The following is a 22,138-nucleotide window of genomic DNA, read 5'->3' as shown; positions in this document are numbered from 1 at the left end:
AGTACTCAGGTTGTCCTAATGTTCAAACACACAGATCGTCCTAGGTGATCCCTCAATTAAGATCGTTTTACTAGTTCAGTTAAAGGAGATCGTTTCATTGCTAGCAATTTAGATCGTCCCACAAGTTCTTGGCCAACAGATCGTTTTACGCTTCATCCTGTTTAGATCGTTTTGGACTTCTTCTTCAAAAGAGATCGTTTTAGTTTGATTAAAGAGGTCGTCCTTCATGATCTGATCATTTAGATCGTTTCATAGCCATGACTTAATTTGATTCAATATCTGAGCGAAACCGATCAAGAGATCAGTTACCCAATCGATTGAACCAAGACCGAACCATACTTCGAACACAACAACAACGAGCAGCAACAGTAGCAGCTCGAGAACACCTCACGAGCCCAAAACAGCCAAGAATTTAATCTTTGATGGTCTAAATCGAAGTCGGGACGAGTTAGAATGTAGTACTAGTATATACGAACGTAATAACACAATTTCCTTATCACTTTAACAGTTTTCAAGATCAAAATGTCACAAGTACACTTGGTGGTTTCAAGAACAAGTTATGTTCATATTTGAAAAATGGGTTTTGTGATTTAATCATGTTATGATTCAAATTTGTTCACCAAAATGTTGTTGAACATATCTAGACACGAACCCATTGATTATTAACACGATTTCTTAACAAAAATCGGACCAAATCATCAAGAACAAGAACATAAAAAGTACACTTTTATTTTGATCAAATTCTCAAAAAGATGTTGTTATTACCTGCGATTTGATGCTAGAAACGTGTTTTGATTGTCACAAGGAACCCAAAAGTACAAATGATTTCACTTAACCAACCCAAAATCAAAATGGTGATTTTAGTGTGTGAAAATGGTGGTGGAGAGTCTGACTATGTGTTTCTAGTGAGAGAGTGGTGTTTGGAGGTGATGAATGAATAGTGCTTTCTCACTCTATCATTTTCTATATATACTTTATCATAATAAATGTATTGGAATAAATGCAAGGACTTTTTATGAATATTTGGGCTACAGCTTTTAAGAACATGAACGTTTACGAGCCCGGACTTTAATATTTTATCGAATTAATTCATAATCCGTCACATAAATCAAGATTTTAGGTCAAATTGACCTTCAAATACTCACAGAATATAAGTCTATAACACGTTAAGAATTTAAATAAATTGAACTGTTGAGCCGTTCAGATGGCGAAAGTACGATTTAAGAAACTTAATTAGAATATTTATAAGGTGGTTGTTACAATTAAGCTAATTGGCATATAATAATATCAAATTAGATCGATATTATAGAGCATAAATTTTTAGTATTTGGGACATGCTTGATCGATTTGTATTCACGTGTCATCGTAAATGCCAATATTTTTGTTTTTGTAGTGTTGTTTCATCTTCAGAAAACTCATAGTATCGATTTTGTGTTTGCCTAATCAATCAATGTGTATGGTTGTACTTTTTATACCTAATCTTTATTGAAAGAAAAAATGAACGTGAATGCAATCGAACAACAGGTGTTATCAACATATCTTTATTTATTATATTTAATAGATATAAATATAATGTTTAATTATGTTTTATACTAAAATGATAAATATTATTGAAACATACTAGTTTGGTAAATAAGTTTTCCCACTACACTATTTTGGAAAAAAACTCATATATATACACTCAAATGATCGAAAGGTCAATCACAACCACCTTTTGTAAGTTCGTTATAAGTTTTAAATTTCTGACTTATTGGTTTGATAATAACACATCATTTCTTTTAGGGCCTTATTCGATCCGTGAGGTCCACTTAGTCCTGAACGAGGAAATTGGATGTAAAATTTTCATTATGCGCTGTTTTCATTAAAACAAAGCAAATACCATGTGATTTTGACAAAACATTGCTCGAAAAAGATGCAGAGTAACTAATAGTAAAATTTCAAATGTCCTAGTCAGCTTAATTTTAAGGTGACTTATTAGTTAGGTATCTCACAGCAATTTTTAGTCACCAAATCAATTAAAGGAATGAACTCATATTTTCCACTATTGAATGAAAATAGAACGATAACGGTCAACAAGCTATGCTGATAAACTTTTTTGTACATCAAACTTTTAAAAACTGTGTACCTTAGTAAATTTCGGTGTCATAACTGTATCGTGCATGATCCGTTATAGTTATACCCTGTCAAATAGTTCAACAACCTAGGTGCGAGAAAATTAAATTAACTTAACGGTACCAAAAAACAGAGGTTATAAACACGTGTTGGTAATCAAGATACGTGTTCTTGTGTTTGACCGCTTTGCATAAATCAACATGACCCACCATAAATGTGCACTTTTCGACTAGTATACATCTTGGGTGTGTCCTGTATAATGGTATATCACACTGTCATGCAAATACACAATTTAGTTATAACAAGTTAACAACTACCTTAATTAACTCCGATAATGTGATTCTCCGCATTTTGACCCGTCATAGCTCTGTGTGACGAAAGCATATAGTAAGCAGATTCACGAATACAAGATGAATGAACCGTTTGATATGAACTTAATCGGTCCATATGCACCCACAACTTTTGAACCTTTACATAATTAAGTTGTACAACACGAGTTGACATTGTGGGTGCAAACAAAAGTGTTTTGGTACAATAATAATAATAAAAATTTCAAACCTTGTGTTGCTTTCACTTTTGACATAAAAAAAAGAGTGCAAACCACTATTGATATTCTAATCACGTAAAAGAGGTGTTGTATAAATTTAACTAGTGTTCAGTTCTGAGTATTCTCAAAATATATTAATCAAAGCTAAAATATTAATTCTAGTATATTTTTTTTCCAACTTTAGTTAAATAAAAACCAATATCACAGCTGAATCAATACGAAAGCTAAAGAATAAACATATGAAAATTAACCTCATATAAATATTGATTCCAGTTTACCTTTTTTTTAAATAAAAAATGTGCAGTCTTTTTATATCTAAACTTACTATAAACATAAACAACAATTTTAGGCTAAACAATTTGAGTTAAGCTCAACAAAGGAAAACAAAAAGTGTATAGTATATAATTTAAAAAATACATACCAATTCATCAACAAAGACCATCTCGAACATTTTGATTTTTCTTCGGGTTGTTCCACTCCGAAAAAGTCCATATTCCATACATGCACAACACAGAGTCGTAGATAATGATTAATGGCTTAAAATCTTCAAAATTAACTAATGTGATCTTATTTTTTATTGTTGAAAAAGAAGCCATAATGAACAACAAAGTAAATTAAAAGAGATAATAATAACAATAATATAAGAATTCAATGTTAAATAATAATAATAATAATAATAATAATAATAATAATAATAATAATAATAATAATAATAATAATAATAATAATAATTAAATATGAACAAGGTATATAAATAAAAGAACCCTTTTGGTAGTCGATCGTAGGAGTTTTTTTTTTAGGATTTTCTTTTTATGGCCGTAGTTTTTTTTTTGGTTGAGAATATGTGAGAGTTTTTTTTAGGTTGTATATATGTAAATAATAATAACAAATTTTGGGAGAATTTAAAGGATAAAAGGTTTTTATTTATTTATAATAAAGGTCGGTCATTTATTAAATAAATATTAAAAAAATAGATTATTAATAAGAAGAGAGGATTAGGCTGAAGAATGAGGATTAAGGGTGCTAAATGTATTTTCAATCTCTTTTTTTAGTTATATTATAGATAGAGCTATGTCCTTGTCAAGTGGGATTTCTATCTTATATTAGGGTACTCTATTATCATGTATACTTTCATTAAAAAGTGTACAACATAGCACTTAATTATACTGTCACTGCAAGAGTTATATATTATTATTATTATTATTGTTGTTGTTGTTGTTGTTGTTGTTGTTGTTGTTGTTGTTGTTGTTGTTATTATTTTTAAATAATTTCATTCCATATAAAGAAACCTTTTACATGAAGTTAGATGAGAGCCTAGATACAAGTTGTGCTCCCACTCCTTTTTGAATACAAAAGCATAACCTATGAAAAATATAAGTACCACTCCTAGCATTATTTGAGTGAATACTAGAAATATACTTAATACGTGAAAGTGTGTCCAAGGCCTCTTTATCGAATTCCCCGAAAGTAGAAAAAGCAAATGGTATGAACTTGTATCCGTTGTCCTCACATTTCGATACATACTTCCTCTTCTTTTTCTCCACGGTGTTGTGCAAGGCTATCCCAGGTGCAACGGCAGTCACCCCCATACCAGCAAAAGGGAAAATGCATGTCACATCCAAACATGCGTCTTTACCTTGTACCCAATTAAATAGTAAAAGATCTGCCGGACGTAGATCATTCCCATCTTTTGAGAGAAAACCCATTGGAGCCTCTTTACGCACCATAATCCCCGACTTAGAACATATATCAACAAGAATATCATGAACCTCATAATCTCCCCATTGGTCCATCCGATGTACATTGCAACTCGGACAAATGCTACCTTGGGAGAACATCGGTATTAAAAGCCTATAGCTCAAAACACAACGGAATTGACGATGGTTCATCCTTTGTCCCAAGCCATCAATAGGGATGGCAAATAGAAAATCTTGCGCGAATGGGGCGCAAATATTACTGAGAATAGCCATTTGGTGAGGACTTAGCGAGAACTCGGAAACTAGGTCTTTGTCAATGACACCGAAGTAACATTTTGCCAAAGCTTGTGGTGACAAAGATCATGTCACCATTGCATCTAGAGTTGAAAACATCAAGAGCATGCTGAAATGAAGAACCATGTGAGTTAATACCAGTCTTCATCAATAACTTAGCCTGGAAAGCACTTGTTTGCAAACGAGAAGCGAGGAAAGCAAACTAAATAATATCTCCCGCACAGAGGATGCCAAGACCACCCAATTTGATAGGGAGAGTGGCCAGGCGCCACTGCCAATCACCGAATCCCGACCACGAACCAGTAACCACCTTCTCCAAGGAGGCACGTAGCGCCTCATCAAACCAAGCTTGGGCCTCCAATAAATATAGGGATGAACATGTCCTCAAAGTGTAAGATAGTTTCGCAACCCCAACACAGTTGCGTAAAAGAAGTAACTCAGATTGAGGATCATGAAGTTTGTGAATTGCCTCCATTAAGGATATAGTTTTAGAAACCCTTTTCAAAGCCAAATCCTGACAAAATTCTTCATCCAAACTAACTGAACCACCTAAAAGCTTGACACCATTGAGTGGACGTGAGATATTTATAGGAAAAACACCATCCACTCTGCTTCTAGGGTCCTCCACAGGCCAGAAAAGTTCGTTCTTATCCACATTCAAGAATAAACCACGAGACGGACCATCGGTCATAATGATGTTAAGTGCCTTGGCTACCATAAGGGTATCCCCAACAATAGTTCCGTCATCAAGATACCAAGCTTGAAAGGTTAAATCACATGATTGATTTAGGGTCTGGACCAAAGGATGTAAGGCTAGGGAAAACAACAAAGGACCCAAAGGATTGCCTTATTGAACCCCTTGACAAGAAAAAAGAACAGAGTCATCATAATAAAGCCTAGCAGGTCGAGCATAACAAAACTCAACCCATGGAGCAATGGAAGGGCACCGCGACCTAGTTTCCTCAAGCAAGACACTCCTATCGACAAGATTGAAAGCATTCTTAAAATCCACCAAAAGCATAGAAAGGCCGACCTCGTTACCCTTGGATTCAATGAGCCTATTCACGGAATGTAAAACAGCCTCACAACCACCAGGAATGCCAACGCCAAACTGAAAGTCCTCTAAATAATTATTCATAGATTTTCCAATAGATACAGAAGCAACCTTGGAAACAAGTCTTCGCCACACAATACCCACAGCAATAGGGCGAATATCACCACCAGGCTTGACCAAAGGGGTCAAAGGGGCGCTAGCGATATACTCCCCTAGTTCACTGGGGCAATTTCCATTGAGAAACAGATTGACAACCCCAGTAATAGATTGTAACAAATCGTCAGCAATAGCAGAAGCAGCCCCTCCCAAAACATCCATTAAATGTTGAGCTCTAAGCCCATCACGACCACACGAAGTTCCTTTAGGAAAGCTTTGAATTCTATTCAACACCACATCTTTATTAACAGAAAGGACATCCCCACTAAGCTGAGAAGAAGATAGAGGCGGAGGTGGGGCATATGGATGTTTGGCCTCTAACTCATGTAGAGTGTCGGGGGTATATGGAGCAACACCAGAGGACGTGAGCACCTTAATAGCAGCAGTAAAGTGCCCATCTCCTAGTTTACGTTTACATACGTTTACATTGAAGCAAGTTCACTTCATCTTGCTTATTAGTTTTTTTTCCCATTTAAGGATGGAGTTACTTCAGCCAAACGTTCTAACACCAAACCAAGTCTATTAGCTGGTACCTTCCATCTAAGAATAGCACGAGAAATGCTATCAAATTGACACTATTATTATTATTATTGTTGTTGTTGTTGTTGTTGTTGTTGTTGTTGTTGTTGTTGTGTTGTTGTTGTTGTTGTTGTTGTTGTTGTTGTTGTTGTTATAATAGTCATTTCATTCAATATTAAATAGTTTTTACACGAAGTTGAATGGGAGTCTAGATACAAGTTGTATTCTCCACTCCTTTTTGAATATAAAAACATACTCTATGAAAGATAAAAGTACCACTCCGAGCATTATTTGAGTGACTACTAGAAATAAACTTAATACGTGAAAGTGTGTCCAAAGTCTCCTTATCGAATTCCCCAAAAGTAGAGAAAGCGAATGATATGAACTTGTATCCGTTGTCCTCACATTTGAATGCATACTTCCTCTTTTTCTTCTCCACGGCATTTTGTAAGGCTATCCCGGGTACAAAGGAAGTCGTTCACATACCAACAAAAGGGGAAATACTTATTTAATATCTATCTTCAAAAAGATAGATATTACTGTAGCATCTAAATGACTTTATTTTACTCTAATGTAATCTTTCAACTGGGAGTTTGGGACGATTATAGGGGGCAATTGGGACGACGACGCAATTGGAAATAACAAAGCAACTTTTAAAAGCTCAAAAACAATAAATTTAAAATTGTATATATGTAATCATCATTTAACAACTATGTCCTTAGATACACATTATATATTATTTCTTTATCTCCACTTTATAAAAAAAATATCCTATCTTCCATTTTTTAAAAATGTTACACTATAGTTAGTTGTGAAAATACGAATTTGTCCTTAATAAACATTTCAATGAAAAGAGTTACTCGTATTAAAATTTAGTCAAATTGTTTTTAATGAATTAATTTACATCCTGAATTCTTATATTAAAAATTTACATTTTAAATCTTTATTTTCTAAAATATTTTTATTATCACTTTTATATCAACCTACACCATTCGACGACACCGTCACAATCACCAATAGTCGCTACTATTACTAGTCATTGCTAACACCACTAGACCGTCGTCGTCGTCACTATCATCGCATTGTGCGGGTTCGATGTTAGTTTTAATTTGAGTGTATGATTCTATAACATGGAGATGCGCTTTAGGAAATTTGTTACCTTTTGTGGGTACCACCAAGGAAAAATGTAAAGGGATAGGGCAGTACCAAAAACAATCTATTGTGGGCTAATGCTAGGCTGTGGTGATGTTAAGAGCTTTCCGTTTTAAGAAGGTTTTGATGGTGGGGTATGCGTTGTTCGGAGAGCACTTTTCCATTTATAGAAAGCCTTTCCTTCTCATTTGTATAAAATTAAATGGGGTATGTCTTAATTGTTACCATTGTAACCATTGTGGGGGGACCGATTGGCCACAGTCAATTAGGACTTTATTGGAATTTCCTATGTATTCACTATTCAATGTAAAAGACAATGCTTTCTCTTTTATCGTACGTATTCATTGAGCAAACACTTTAACCTTTACGAAAAGATCGTAAGCCATGATGCGTGGAACTTAGGCTCAAGCTAGATTTCAGGGTTACCGTGAGAAAATAACAACATGCTGTTGAATAGGTTGATCAAGTGGTTATGAAAAAACGACCAACATAATAATTAGTTATAAGAATTTAGTTGAATGACTAATAAAGTACAAGTACGTTGGAAAGAAAGTTGATCAAGAATGAATGAATTTTTAATGATAATGATTAGGCATAACAAATCTTCTTTTTAAACGTGAATACATGTCAAACCCCAAAACTTTTTAAGTTACATTGGGACATCGGAATTTTAGGTTGTCATGGAACACAATGAGTATGATTTGACATAATATTTGGCGATAGGCACAATGGATATGATTTATCTATCCATCGATATTAAATGACCTTTTTACAATATATTAGCTATTCGATTTTCGAATATAAACAATGATAGTCGGATTAATTTAATTTTATTCACTTTGAGAGTTTGACCATAAGTCGAAGTTACACAATGACCAAATTATAATAAATTCAGGAATAGAGCAATCAAATACTTTATAGTACCGAATCATAACATTATTAGACCAAACAAAACCTATAACATAGAACAACAAAAGAAGAAAGTGGCATGAAATCACTACTTTTTCCCTCTCATATAGGAACTTGTCCATAAAAGCTAGATATCGTAAGATTTGGTATATAACTTTCATAACTATAAAAAACAAAATAAAATTATAAGTGTATAGATTGTTCAATAAATTAAGTCTATGCAAAGATGTTAATTAGTCTCAGATACACATCCTGATTATCCATAAACTAATTAAGATCTAATAATTTTAGACTACAACCACAAAATACATTGGACTATTAATTTGGAGGAAAAACTTCATCATTCCCATATCTTATTAATATTATTATCAACTATTTTTTTTCCTCCTATTAAACCACATGCGACACTACTTACCATAAAAAATCATCGGATACCGTTAATTTGTAATATTTATAGTGTTGACATTAGGCTACTATATTTTTTGTAAATGACAATGCTAAACTCACCTCACCTTTAGGATTATAATTAACATGCAATAACATATTGTAAATGATGACTATTTTAATTAAAATTATATATTTATATTATAATTTTTATTGTACATCAATTAGAACCTTCAAAATCATTTTGTCTATTGTGAAGCAAAATACAAGTGATGATTGAGGTTAAATTGGGCTTATACATATAGTCAAGGCGCAAGGGCTTCCATAAGACTCAACGTGGCCATTCTTTCATTTCCCAAAAGTTGAGTAATCCTTCCATCAGATATAGGCCCGGATCCAATCCAATATCACTCAAGCTAATCTATGCCACCGTATTATGTACTATAATATTTTTTATAAAGTTTTAATGTCACCCTAATTAATTTATAGCTTAATTATATGAGAAGGTACTGTGTATATATATATATATCGAAATTGATACATGCTTTATGCTTACATACTTACATGATCATGTAATGTCTTGGTCATTGATTGTAACTTGTAAGGCTGATGCAAAACTCCATCAAAACCATACATGAATAGTTGCATTCAAATGGTATGGTACTTGTTTACATTTACGAATTACATTACAAATTGTACAATAACAAAATGCATGTCAGGTATATACAATTAAAAAAATCAATTACAATAATTTGCATAGGACCTTACTGCAGATCTCTATGCTTATTAATAAATTTTATCCAACATGTACAAAATCAAATAATTGACTGTAGTACTATATATCAGGAGCTAGCTAGAGAATAACGAAGAAATCTACTATCTCTTTTTTTTTTTTTTTTCTACATGACTAAAACCAAGTTGCCTACAAAATTTACATTTTTATAATTTGTTCAAAAGTATATCAAATGCAAATGGTATAAACACATCCTGATTGTTAATACACGTTTTCTCGTGTTTGACCACTTTGCAAGAAGCAGCTTTTACGGTATCAACATGGTTCTTTGTATATATGAATTAGAGTTCAGAAATTTAAATCACACAATGAGCCTATAGTATATATTGCGCGCAAATAAGAACATTCAAATAATAGAATAAAGAATCAAAACTACAGAAGAAGAGTTATATAAGGATGATGGCAATTGGCTAGGCATGGCCATGCCTAGCGGTAAACACCGCAGCCAAGGTTTAAGCATGGGCTAGGCATGGAGCAATTCGGTGTATATTGCCGCTCAGGCATGAGAAATGGAGCGTGAGAATTTGACAGTTGGGAAGCAATGGCAACGTACATATTGGAAATTAGCCAATCATATATATTATTTTATTTTATTTTCTGGGTTTTTTCCCATATATATAAACACTGTAATATATATAACATAATACACTGTAATGTAAGGAAGAAGAAGACTAGTAAGCCTAAGTTTTTTATATATTTTGTTTCTTTATTAACATACAACCATACACGTAGCATTATAAATATTAATTTAATATAAAATAAATAAATTATGTTTTCAAACAGTATTGAAATGTTGTTTTTAATTTTTAATTATTAATGAAATAGGAGTAGTATGTTTTATTAAATTCTATAAATATAATTATGAATATAAAAAATAAAATTTGATTAGGCATGAAGAGTTATGGTTGCCATAGGTTAGGCATAAAGAGGTATGAGTTAGGTATGAAATGATATGGCGAAATATTATTAGTAGATAGCTAGGCATGGCTAGGCATAAAAGTCATGACTGCCGTCTTCCTAACAAAACGCAATATAGTATCAATGTCATCAAGTGCAAAAATAACCTCGACTTGAACCGGCCGATGTTGACCCAACTTGACTCCTTGAAATTGGATCTCACTAATGCCTTGTTTACAGTTTACAATACTTTTTTACTACAAGAATGCTAAGGCCCGTCCTTATAAGGAATGACGTCTAACCCACGTCTAACACTATTCATCAGTTTCTCTCTCCCCTAGACACACCAAGACACACCCCTACTTATAACCCCCACTTCTAACCCACTTTTAACACTATTCATCCATTATTATATTATTTCATTTTCATTTTTCACAAAACTAAACAAATCCATTTTATTAAAATTAAAACACATTTTATTATTAAAAAGCACATTACAATAATTAAAAAAAAACATAAAACAGATTACATTTATTTTAAAACTTAAAAATTAAACTAAAAAACATAAATTGCGTAAAATAAAGTACTACGAATTAACGTTGACGGCCGCGTTCTGGGAGGTTCCAAACATGTTCAATCAAAGCATTGCGAAGTTCATAATGAGTCTGTCTATCGCGTAACTCCCCGTACATCCGAAGCTGTGCACCTTTCATTCCATGTGCGAGTTGGGAGGATAGTATTAGCTATTAACTCTTCTTCAAACGTTGTGATTGCGCGCCCGTTATCTTCAACGATCATGTTGTGCATAATCACACAACATAACATGATACGTTTTATCTTGTTTACATTGTAGGCTCGGGCTTGTTGCTCAACAATCTGGAAACGACCTTGAAGAACCCCGAATGCTCCCTCGAGATCCTTCCTTGCAGCTTCTTGGTATCTCTTGAACTTGGTGGTTTTCGGCTCCATCGGGCACTTGAAAGACTTGACAAGGGTGGCCCATTCAGGATATATACCATCAGCTAGGTAATATCCCTTTCCAAAGTGGCGGCCATTCACCGTAAACTCTACTTTAGGAGCCCTGTCCTGAAGTAAATCTTCGAACAAATCTGACTCGTTGAGGAGTTGATGTCGTTGTTCGAACCAATAGGGCCAAAGTAAGCATGCCAGATCCACAAATCATATGAAGCAACCGCTTCAAGCATGATTGTGGGATGACCCTTGTCGCCTCGAGTGTACTGCCCTTGCCATGCCACCGGACAGTTCCTTGATATGTCCATTTATATGCATATTCCCATATCGTTTCTAAAACGTTTTAAGCTTAATTATGTGTAAATTATATGTATATTCGATGTTTTTATGGTGTTGCTAGTGATTTCAGGCTTAGAACAGGTAAAATGGTTAGAAACAGCTATTGGACGACTTTAAGATGCATTGGGATGGTTCGTGGACGCATACGAGTGAAGATGGAATGGAAACTACAAGTTTTGGCTGAAAACAAGGTTGGTGCGTTGCACCATGTAAAGAGGTGCGGAGCGTTTTTTATTCAGAAACTTGGAAGAAGTTGGAAAGCAGGGAGGTGCGACGCACCAACCCTGTGGTGCATCGCATATCGGGCAGCTTCAAATTTGGTAACAAGGCCAGGTGCGCCGCACCTGAAGCTTGGTGTGTCGCACCTGTAGGTCGGTTTGTGAAGACCTCTTGCACACTCTATAAATACAAGGCCATAACCCTCCCATTCGACACACAATCACTTCTAGTCGACTTAAGGGTTTTTTGGGGGTATTCTCAGCAGCTTTTTCGTCCATCAAGGTCTAAGGGTTGTTCGTGATCTCCAAGGCATTCGGTTGTCGATTTTCTTAGCGTTTACTTGTTTTCTACACATTGGTACAATATGTTCTTCTATATTTTTACTCTTTGTTCTTTGTTTTTGATTATGAGTAGCTAAATAGTTCGTCATCCACTGAGATGAAGTGATACATTGAATAATGGTTGCATAAATCTTTTGAATTCAAGTTGATTCGATTTAACGTTGTGTCGTAATCTTAGCTTATTAATTCTTTGTTATTTAACTCTCAATTGCGGATAGTTTTTGCATAACTTCAGTGGTAACTAGGTTGTATAGAAGTTATTTTGATTGCTTGGTTAGAAGCAATTGTTTCTATGACGGGTACGGTAGGAAGTAATTGATAGTTAATAAGGGTTAACGGGTTAATGGTTGGGTACAATCAATAGACACAATAGTTATCTAAATAACCAAAACAATTAATTGGCTAGGAAAGTTATGAAAGGCGTCTTGGGGTACCGGTTTTAGTAATGGAACTAGTTAATTAAGAGAATTAAATAAAGTAACGAACTTGACAGGTACGGGGTGAGTCTTTGTTAGTTCTCGGTTATAAAATCAACATAATTGAATTGTTTCTTCAAATATATGCAACCTAAATAATGTGTATCATGGAGTGAAGTGGATGATCTTCTCATCCTATTCGATTTAAAACAAATCTCTTTTCGATAAATTCTACGGAATTTCTACTCTTTCAATCTAACTAACTTTCAATTTAAAATCAATATGACGTGGTGTCTTTAAAAAGCAAACTCTTTCTAAATTACTTAAAACTCGCTAACTCTTATTAGTCTCCGTGGAACGAACCTCTACTTACTTTAATCTATATTACATACGAACGGGTCCACTGCCCGATTGTGTGTGGTAAACGATTCGGAGTATTTATAGGATTTAATTTAACTAGATTTTCACACATCATTCCTCCACCCCCAATGCATACAATCTATGCTACCAAGCATACCCGGAAAACCATGAACCTGCTCATGTTTAGCAATTATCCGTTGGATATCTACTTCTGTTGGCCTTCTCAAGTACTCTTCTTGATACAAGTGTATGACACACTTGCAAAAAGCATCTAAACACTGGTACGCAGTATCTTGCGCCATTTGCAAGTACTCGTCCAAAGCATCAGCCTTATAGCTATACGCTAACTGGCGTATTGAAGAGGTACATTTCTGGAAAATGTTAAAACCAGGACGACTAGAAGCATCTGTCGGTGCTTTGTGGAAAAACTGAAAATGTTTCGGTAGCGGTTGAACGCTGTTAAAGGAGTGTATATCTCGCGCTATGCGGAGAAACATTTCCTTTCGCATTCTAAACCTTCTACGGAACATGTCGGGTGGGTAGGTGCAGTTAGGCGCAAAGTAATGATTGTATAAAAGTTTTGCAGCACCAAGGTGATCTCGATTGATCACCCTTCTAGTCAACTTGGGTGCTGAAGAACTTGAAGCTGCTTGGCCCTCGTTTTCTTCTTCGTCAAATATAACGTTAAGACAAGCGGTTATTGCCTCAGGATTGAAAACTGCATTCATCTGTGAAACAGCTCGATTGAATGATTCGTATTCGGTTGCTTCGTAATCAGAGCTAGAAGAGGAGGAAGCTGATGAATCACACATTTTTTTGTGAATGAAATGCTTTGAAAATGAGTAAATTATGTATGTTTGATAGTATGATGTAAAATGGTTGTATGATAGAGGTATATATAGGAGAAGGAAAAAAATTTAAAAAAAAACAAAAATCATCAAAAGTAGCCGTTAGTTTTAAAAATTTTTGAAAAAAACTGTTTTTTTTTTATTCGGCAAAAGATCCGTTGGTCGGACCCCACACGCACCACCAGACGTGCGTTCGATTTCGGACGCAAGCTCCCCGACGCCGGCTTAGACGCAGCCGTGCTACTAGCGTCTAACTCGTTGGCTGCGTCGGACGCTCGAGAGACGCACGAAACGAGTGCTATAAGGGCCGGCCTAAGCTTTCGCAAAATATGAACTCTTTTCATAAATTATTGATGGTTTATTTAAAAGTTTACATAAAAGAAAGCTAAAAACTTGATTTAAAATTGAAACGGTATAAGTACTTAGCTTAGTGCCGATGACATGTAAGCTGTACACAAAAATGAAAGTCACGGATATCTATTTAAATTTTAATTTTAGTGTTCTAAATTTTAACTTTAAGGCTTTTTTAAGCTTTAAGGCCCCCTTAGTTTAATTACTAGCTTACAGGCCCAGAAATATACGTGCAACTATGCAATCTGCTAGCCTAGCGGCCCTAGCCTGCTGCTATAGTGCTATAAAAAAAAACAAAAACAAAATAACTTTATTCAAAACAATAAACACATATATATCACTTTTTGTTAAAATTACTACAACTAATAGCTGATATCTAAAAATGCTAATTATACGCTACCTATTAGTTTTATATTAAAATGAAGCCAAAATATATAAAGGTTTAGAGGACTAGATACGTTTTTTTTTTTTTTTGTGAAAGGTGAATTTCACTTGAAATTTCGTGTTGCAATTCGACAGTGTGAGGTCTAACATACGTTGTCTTAACCGGGTCTGCGCTAGAGAGCTCACTCAAAGTAGAAATTCTTATTTCAAATACTCAATGGGGGAAAATCTCCTCTTAATCCGCTCGAAGGCACAACAATTAATAGGGGTAAACTTTGCTCTCTCAACTTGTGTATACCCAAACCTATATCTCGGAGGACTAGATACGTACTAGATAATAGTAATGAAATAAAACAATATGCCTTTTTCTTCTTCACATGATTATTCGTATTTCTTTTTGACATAATCATTATAGTTTCCTGACTTGAAATTTTCATTAGAAAGAAATAGAGTTACATCAGCCATTAGTAACGTTCATTAGATTGCAAGAATGATCAATAAATAACGACCCTATGTTTTGGTTTGTTTTTAGGATTACAGTTTTCGTAGGGGGCCTCCAAAGGTTAACAATGGAATGTTCTGAACTTCTGATGTTTGTTGGTACACTCTCTTAATTAATAGTCACAATGCCTTTGTGATAAATTAAAAGGGATTAAAGACCTTGAAGTGAAAATAGCTAATATACTTTTGTTTGCAAAATTTATGAGGAATTAGTTTTTTTTCAACGGTAGTAAAAATAATAAAGAAAAGTGTTCCATTGATGGTTATTGATAAAGTTTTCTTCTTTTGATTGATGACATGCAAAGTGTTCCATTGATGCTTCACGTCTTTGTCAACGTCTTCAAATCATTTCTAACAATTTCAAGAATCAAATCATTTTATAAACGAGGCGCGTAACACCACTAGGAAAAAAGGTAACACCACCATGGAGAGACGTCGCCGCTAATACTGCGGGCCCCATGTCTGTAATGGTATATCTGGCAGAAAATTAGCGGGCCCCCTGTTGGTTGGGTTGACTTTTTCTGGTGGTGTTACCTTGTGCCACTTTATAAAGGCTATAGATACTTAAACTAAAAATGGAGTAATAAGTATCCTCACGGATGAAACTTTATCTTTTTCGTGAAACTAATTACATCATCGATCACCCGAATACTTGATCATCTTTACACCACAAGAATAGATCCATTGACCATCATAGTTGAGAGAAATTTTTGGTCCGGAAATCATAATATTTTATTTCATGTTGGACTTAAACACGTATTTGTTATTGAATATAATCATATTATATTATTATATTATATAATTGTATTTGCATATAAATATTCTTGTAAAGGGTAATGTATATAATTAGGAAAAATAATAAACTTTTCTAAATATTAGCTTAAATATCCTCCTAAAACTATAAAAAAAAAAAGTGACATGTGTTATCCACTAATTTTCTTTTTTAATCTTGCTTTCTGATTTTCACACATTTCATTATCCAATAGTTAAAAAGATTTTTAATTTTTTTTAAATGATTAATCATTTTCCACCTTTTTTTAGCAAATATATACAAGAAATAAAATCATAAAAATTATCTTAAAGCACTACAAATTTCAATTTTCAAGGGCCTACAATGGAAATAGAGTACAGAGAGCACGAGTGTCGGCGATACTACAAATGAAAACGACACCGTTACGCTACCAAATAGAAAAAAACAATTAACTACAAAATAACAATATTACAAAAGTGCCAATATCAAATCCCAAAAATTCCAATCCTATTCTGTTAAAAACCATTTTTTATTTTTATTTTTTATCATCACAAAACCCAAATCCCCCGTTTGCGTTACAGATCTTTCTATTCCCACTTCTAAAGAATTCATATTTTTTTCATAAAATACTCGTAATATTTTTCTTGAAATCACACTTTTACTTCAATGTAATGTAATAAAGTTTGGATTTTTAATCTAACTAAGCAATACCCATTTGGCTATAGACTTAAAATTCCATCTGGGTATGTATGTATGTTAAAAATTTCTTTGATTTCATTATATTATCGATGTATGCAAAGTTTCAAGATTTTGGGTTAGTAATGTGATATTTGTGAATTGTAGGGAGTATGGCAATTAAAAGAGGGAATTCAATGAGAAGAAACAATGGGGGAAGTGGATCTTGGAAGTCAATTATTATACTTCTGTTGTTTTTAGTTGCTGGTCCTATTGGATTCTTTGTTGGCCATGGGATGTATTCCACTACTTCATTTGGTTAGTACTATTTCTATGATGTTACTACATTTTAATTGTTTTTTTTTTTTTTGAACGGCATATTATAATTGTTTAATGTTTACTATATATAGTTTACTAGTTTTAATGTACAAATTGTGATTTTCCTATAAAAAAAAACTTGTTAGGTTTAGGTGTTTAGTTATAGTAGATGTTTGAATGTGATAAATGTGGATCAAAGTTTCATTTGCAGATAAACTTGGGTGAGAATGTGAGTTTTTTAACTTGTATAAATAATTCAAGTGGCTTAGATATAGGTGTTTGGAGGTGAGTTATTATGCTTATGCACATAAAATGTATCAAATATGTGATTATCTTAAAATTTTGGGGGTTTAGATTTAAGGCTTTGGGTTATTTTAAGCCCTTTAATCTTAATAAGTTTTAGAAGGGGGTGATTGTGAATAAGATATCGATTTTCTATGCATTAGATTCGATATTTACATATGGAGTAATATTAAACCATTTGATTTCTGTACTTGTGTTATGATTAATGAATCTTCTAATTGTTTTTATGCAGAAGAAAATGATTTGCCGACTAGTTTTACCAAAGGGGTATGTTTGTTTCTCATTTCTCATTCACATTATTTACGTCTCAAATAATCGGATACTTATTTGAGAAGGGTCACAGGATGTAGATTGGAGGGCAAGGCTGGCTTTACAACATGTTGGGTCACTTTTTTCAAAAAAGGCATGCTGCTGAAATTTGTCTGTAAGTGCTTAGCTAGAAGTTTTGTTAGATGTTTTCTTATCTTTTTTATTTTGTATTCATCTAGGTTATTGATGTCATCAAGGCCAACACGGATGATTTAGGACCTTGGAGTCTTGATTCTTTTCGGAAAAACAACTTTTCAGCATCTTGGAAATTTTCCGGGCAAGAAAATGTGATTGATAGCAACTCCAGTCCTGCCGAGGTTACTATTCAGGTTTTTATTTTTTAAGATATCCCTTTTTGATAAAACAAAGCCCCGTCTAATGGTGCATTTTGGATTCACTAGATTGTGGAAAGTAACAAAAAATCGACTCTATCAGGCAAACTGGAGAAAATATTAGATGGTAATCAGTCCCCCCCCCCCCTCTCTTACTAATAAGTTACTAGAATGTCCGCTACACTGACATGAGAATCTAAACTATGTTTATCTTTTATCAAAACAGCTGGTCATTCTCAATCAGTCGATACACCTGCAAAACTAGCGAGAAGGGTAACATTATAATTTGAGCTTCCCAATTTTCTTGTAGCCATACATGCGTTTTTGGGTTGATTGGACTTAATGCTTTTGCCTTTCTTGTAGCAACTGAGAGATAAAAGACGTGAAACCCGAGCAGCTAATTTAGTAAAACAGGATGATGATGTGATCATAAAGCTTGAAAATGCGGCCATCGCACGGTCGAAGTCAGTTGACTCTGCTGTTCTTGGGAAATACAGTATCTGGCGAAAAGAGAACGATAATGAGAATACTGACACAACCATCCGATTGGTTCGGGATCAAATGATCATGGCTAGGGTATATAAGAGCATTGCGATGATGAAGAACAAAACACAATTGGCACGTGAACTACAGAATCAACTCAAAGAAAGTCAACGTTCTTTGGGTGATGCTACTGCAGATACTGATCTTAATCGCAGGTGAGTGTTTTCCTTTGATTTATGATAACAGTCCAAACAGGTAAATTAGAAATGTAACAACAGAAACAGTCTAAGAGGCACTGAAAATATACTCAGATATTTACTACCTCTATAAGTGTTAATTTAGAGGGCGTTTGGATGATGTGTGTCCTGAAAGTTATTATGTGATACTAAATCATCAGCACGAGATAAACAGTTTGTAGAATATGGTTTGTGGATGTGTTATGCTATATGAAGGACTTATTTTCACTTATTCAGATGTTTGAGTGTTTTAAAAAACTCCAGTTATTTATATAATTTATGGGCTTGGCTTGGATGCAGTTAACTGCGTTTTTTTTTTATGAAGTTACCTTGAAAATATTGTGGGGTGCATTTTTGTAATATATGAATCATTTATATGATATGTGTGTGACTGCATCTATGAACTTTGCAGTCAACTGCATATTCGATTTTCCCATCATTTATATTTTATGAAATGGAAGTTATGTAAAAAGAAGGGGTAAACATGATCTAATCTAGTTTTACCCTTGGATAGTTTGCTCTTGGTAATGGTCATTTGAACTTGTGATCCGAATTTTATTAGCAAAAGTTTGCTTATCCTCATAAGAAGTAGCTAGAGTTAAATTATCAGTTACAGTGTCTATCCACACACCTCGTATAATAGATTGGTTCATTATTCAATGCATAGCTTTTGGGTCTCTCTCCATGTTTCTCATTATCTGTTAATGTTTTGTTAGTGTTGCGGATAGAATTAAAGCTATGGGTCAACTACTATCGAAAGCTAAAGAACAACTTTACGATTGCAAGCTGGTAACCGGGAAGCTAAGAGCCATGCTTCAATCAGCTGATGAGCAAGTTCGTAGCTTGAAAAAACAGAGCACCTTTCTGAGCCAATTAGCAGCCAAAACAATTCCAAATGGAATTCATTGTTTATCTATGCGCCTAACCATTGATTATTACCTTCTTCCATTGGAGAAAAGGAAGTTCCCAAGGAGTGAGAATCTCGAAAATCCGAGTCTCTACCACTATGCTCTCTTCTCTGATAACGTCTTGGCTGCATCAGTTGTTGTGAACTCAACGATAAAAAATGCAAAGGTATATGGGATACTTGAATATTCTGGATATCGAGTTTACACAAAATTGAACTATTTTAAAATCTGGATACTTATGATAATGATAGTGTATTTTATTAGTAATTTACACATAATTGCTTATCACAAGTTCTAAGATTGGACAAAAAAGTGTTAGCAGTTCAACGTAGATGTTTGAACCACTCATCTTTTCCCCCAGTTCAAAATGTCAATAAATTTTGTTACATGTACTTTTTAAAGTACTAATTTCCTTTATCATACATGTAGGAACCAGAGAAGCATGTATTCCATCTTGTCTCTGATAAATTAAACTTTGGAGCGATGAATATGTGGTTTTTGCTGAACCCTCCTGGTAAAGCTACAATCCATGTGGAAAATGTCGATGAGTTTAAGTGGCTAAATTCATCCTACTGTCCAGTTCTTCGACAACTTGAATCTGTGGCGATGAAAGAATACTATTTCAAATCTGATCATCAAACGTCTCTCTCTGCTAGTTCATCAAATCTGAAGTACAGAAACCCCAAATATCTATCCATGTTAAATCATCTTCGGTTCTATCTCCCCCAAGTTTATCCCAAACTGAACAAAATCCTTTTTCTTGACGATGATATTGTCGTCCAAAAAGACTTGACAGGGTTGTGGAGAGTTGATCTTCATGGGAAAGTAAATGGTGCTGTTGAAACATGTGGTGAAAGCTTTCACCGTTTCGATAAGTACTTGAATTTCTCGAATCCTCACATTGCGAGAAATTTTGACCCAAATGCGTGTGGCTGGGCTTATGGGATGAACATGTTTGATCTCGAGGAGTGGAAAAAGAAGGATATAACTGGCATTTACCACAAGTGGCAAAATCTGGTAAGATTGATGCTGTAATGTAGTCTTTCAACTTTCTGTTCTAGATATAGGTTCTCATGCTTGTATATACTTTAGCAGTTAGGGCGGTCTGGGAATATATATTAAAACAGGTTTGGATTGAAGTGAGCATTTTATTGTATGGGTTGGGTTGACCCATGACATTATTTTTGTCCAGAATATAAGTTGTGTAAATTTTGATCACAAGAACCATTAATTAACAGTTATGATAATCGGAATTTTGAAATAAATGGTCTGAGAGGTTTTATTGCATCTAAGTAGGCGTTTGGAGACTTTTAAGCTATTTTACCCATTCCTTTTTAGCTAATTTGCCTGTTTAGAGATCAAACATTAACCCAAGCTGACCATTCATAAGTAAATGGGCGAAATCATCACATCTTACTTCCAAAGCCGTCTTAGATAGGGATGTGATCAGGTTCACATTAATGTGCCATTATAGTGCTTTTTCGTTGAATATTAGTCGTGCCTTGTATAATGCAATTGACACACTGCAACTTGCAAGAACAAGCAATATCCAAACATTTTTATTTTTGTATCCTAAAATCGCTTATTCTTTTGCAAAATGATACTTCTTATTTGCATTTGCTCCGTGATAATGGTTTAATGGAATGAAAAGTCGTTACATCTGGTAATTCTTTGCTTTATTTGTTTTATTTATGGTAACTTGGGTTCTAATGGGGCTTCTTCACGACTTGTCTGGTGCTTATCAGAATGAGGACAGAGTTCTATGGAAGCTTGGGACGTTACCACCTGGGTTGATGACATTTTACGGGCTGACACATCCACTTGAGAAGTCATGGCATGTACTTGGTCTTGGGTATAATCCAAGCATTGATAAGAACGACATTGAGAAAGCAGCCGTCATTCATTACAATGGAAATATGAAACCATGGCTTGAACTGGCAATGACAAAGTACCGTTCGTATTGGGTCAAATACATAAAGTTTGACCATCCGTACGTCCGGGGTTGCAAACTAGGTCAATGAAAAGATGTTTATTTTAGGAAAAATGCATTCGATTCTATTCTTTGTTATTACTAGCATTGTGTTCAAGTTGTTCATTGTGTATCTATGTATCAATGTATGCAACTCTGTTTTTACTCGATTAGGTTTAGAGAAGATCATATAGGTTGTGAGTTGTGACAGTGACCCTTGTTCATTTCATACAAGAATATAGGACACGGGTCTAAATGTAAATGACATGGATGTGAATATTTTACTTCCGTTTCTACTGAATAATTGCTATGTTTCAATGTTACTTTTGTTGAATTCTCTGACTTGGCAGATCTAAAAGAAATTTTCTGAACGTAGTAAATTTAGAGCATATTGTCCGATTACTTCGGTTCGAGTCTTGCCAAAGACAAACTTGAGACTATCAAGTGGTTGAGATTTACCTGAACATTAACTTGGTTGTGAGATTAATGAGTACCAATTGATACATGGCATTAGATTAGAGGTTTCCATCCAATTAACCTTCTTGGCTCATCCACATTTCATTATTTTTATCGGATTCTTTTTTCTTTGACGTTTACCATAATCTAGTT

At 34.3% G+C, this 22,138-nt stretch overlaps 3 protein-coding genes across 4 annotated transcripts; 1 reads left to right on the top strand and 2 right to left on the bottom strand.

The window, feature by feature from the left end:
• Positions 1-11,183: 11,183 nt before the first annotated feature.
• On the bottom strand, positions 11,184-11,794 carry LOC122601911. Its single transcript, XM_043774644.1, has 2 exons — positions 11,708-11,794; positions 11,184-11,600 (listed from the first exon to the last, which is right to left on the bottom strand). The coding sequence occupies exons 1-2, from the start codon at positions 11,792-11,794 to the stop codon at positions 11,184-11,186; spliced, it is 504 nt and encodes a 167-aa protein (XP_043630579.1).
• Positions 11,795-13,265: 1,471 nt separating this feature from the next.
• LOC122601910 lies at positions 13,266-13,973 on the bottom strand. Its single transcript, XM_043774643.1, has one exon. It carries the CDS (start codon positions 13,971-13,973, stop codon positions 13,266-13,268), a length of 708 nt encoding a protein of 235 aa, XP_043630578.1.
• A 2,577-nt stretch (positions 13,974-16,550) lies between these two features.
• On the top strand, positions 16,551-21,863 carry LOC122599672 (polygalacturonate 4-alpha-galacturonosyltransferase-like). 2 transcript variants are annotated; one of them, XM_043772216.1, is made up of 11 exons: positions 16,551-16,739; positions 16,840-16,989; positions 17,525-17,559; positions 17,636-17,695; positions 17,781-17,930; positions 18,003-18,060; positions 18,160-18,206; positions 18,297-18,631; positions 19,369-19,726; positions 19,990-20,577; positions 21,306-21,863. In XM_043772216.1, the coding sequence occupies exons 2-11, from the start codon at positions 16,845-16,847 to the stop codon at positions 21,579-21,581; spliced, it is 2,052 nt and encodes a 683-aa protein (XP_043628151.1). In that variant the 5' UTR covers positions 16,551-16,739; positions 16,840-16,844; the 3' UTR covers positions 21,582-21,863. The 2 variants fall into 2 exon arrangements, with proteins under 2 accessions (XP_043628151.1, XP_043628152.1); XM_043772217.1 differs by having other exon boundaries at positions 16,552-16,739; positions 17,781-17,918.
• The last annotated feature ends 275 nt before the right edge of the window (positions 21,864-22,138 follow it).

This window comes from Erigeron canadensis, chromosome 5, assembly GCF_010389155.1.
Source record: "Erigeron canadensis isolate Cc75 chromosome 5, C_canadensis_v1, whole genome shotgun sequence".
NCBI lineage: Eukaryota > Viridiplantae > Streptophyta > Magnoliopsida > Asterales > Asteraceae > Erigeron > Erigeron canadensis.
Note: the sequence above shows the minus strand (reverse complement) of the source record. Positions and strands in the feature narration are given on the sequence as shown.

What these genes read in the sequence shown, in the direction of transcription:
- LOC122601911 (XM_043774644.1), bottom strand. Translation starts at nt 11,794, where the DNA reads ATGGACATATCAAGGAACTGTCCGGTGGCATGGCAAGGGCAGTACACT. An exon ending in CCACAATCATGCTTGAAGCG is followed by an intron (nt 11,601 to 11,707) that starts GTTGCTTCATAT and finishes GATTTACTTCAG; the next exon opens with GACAGGGCTCCTAAAGTAGA.
- LOC122601910 (XM_043774643.1), bottom strand. Translation starts at nt 13,973, where the DNA reads ATGTGTGATTCATCAGCTTCCTCCTCTTCTAGCTCTGATTACGAAGCA.
- LOC122599672 (XM_043772216.1), top strand. Translation starts at nt 16,845, where the DNA reads ATGGCAATTAAAAGAGGGAATTCAATGAGAAGAAACAATGGGGGAAGT. An exon ending in CGACTAGTTTTACCAAAGGG is followed by an intron (nt 17,560 to 17,635) that starts GTATGTTTGTTT and finishes GAAGGGTCACAG; the next exon opens with GATGTAGATTGGAGGGCAAG. An exon ending in ACTGGAGAAAATATTAGATG is followed by an intron (nt 18,061 to 18,159) that starts GTAATCAGTCCC and finishes TTATCAAAACAG; the next exon opens with CTGGTCATTCTCAATCAGTC.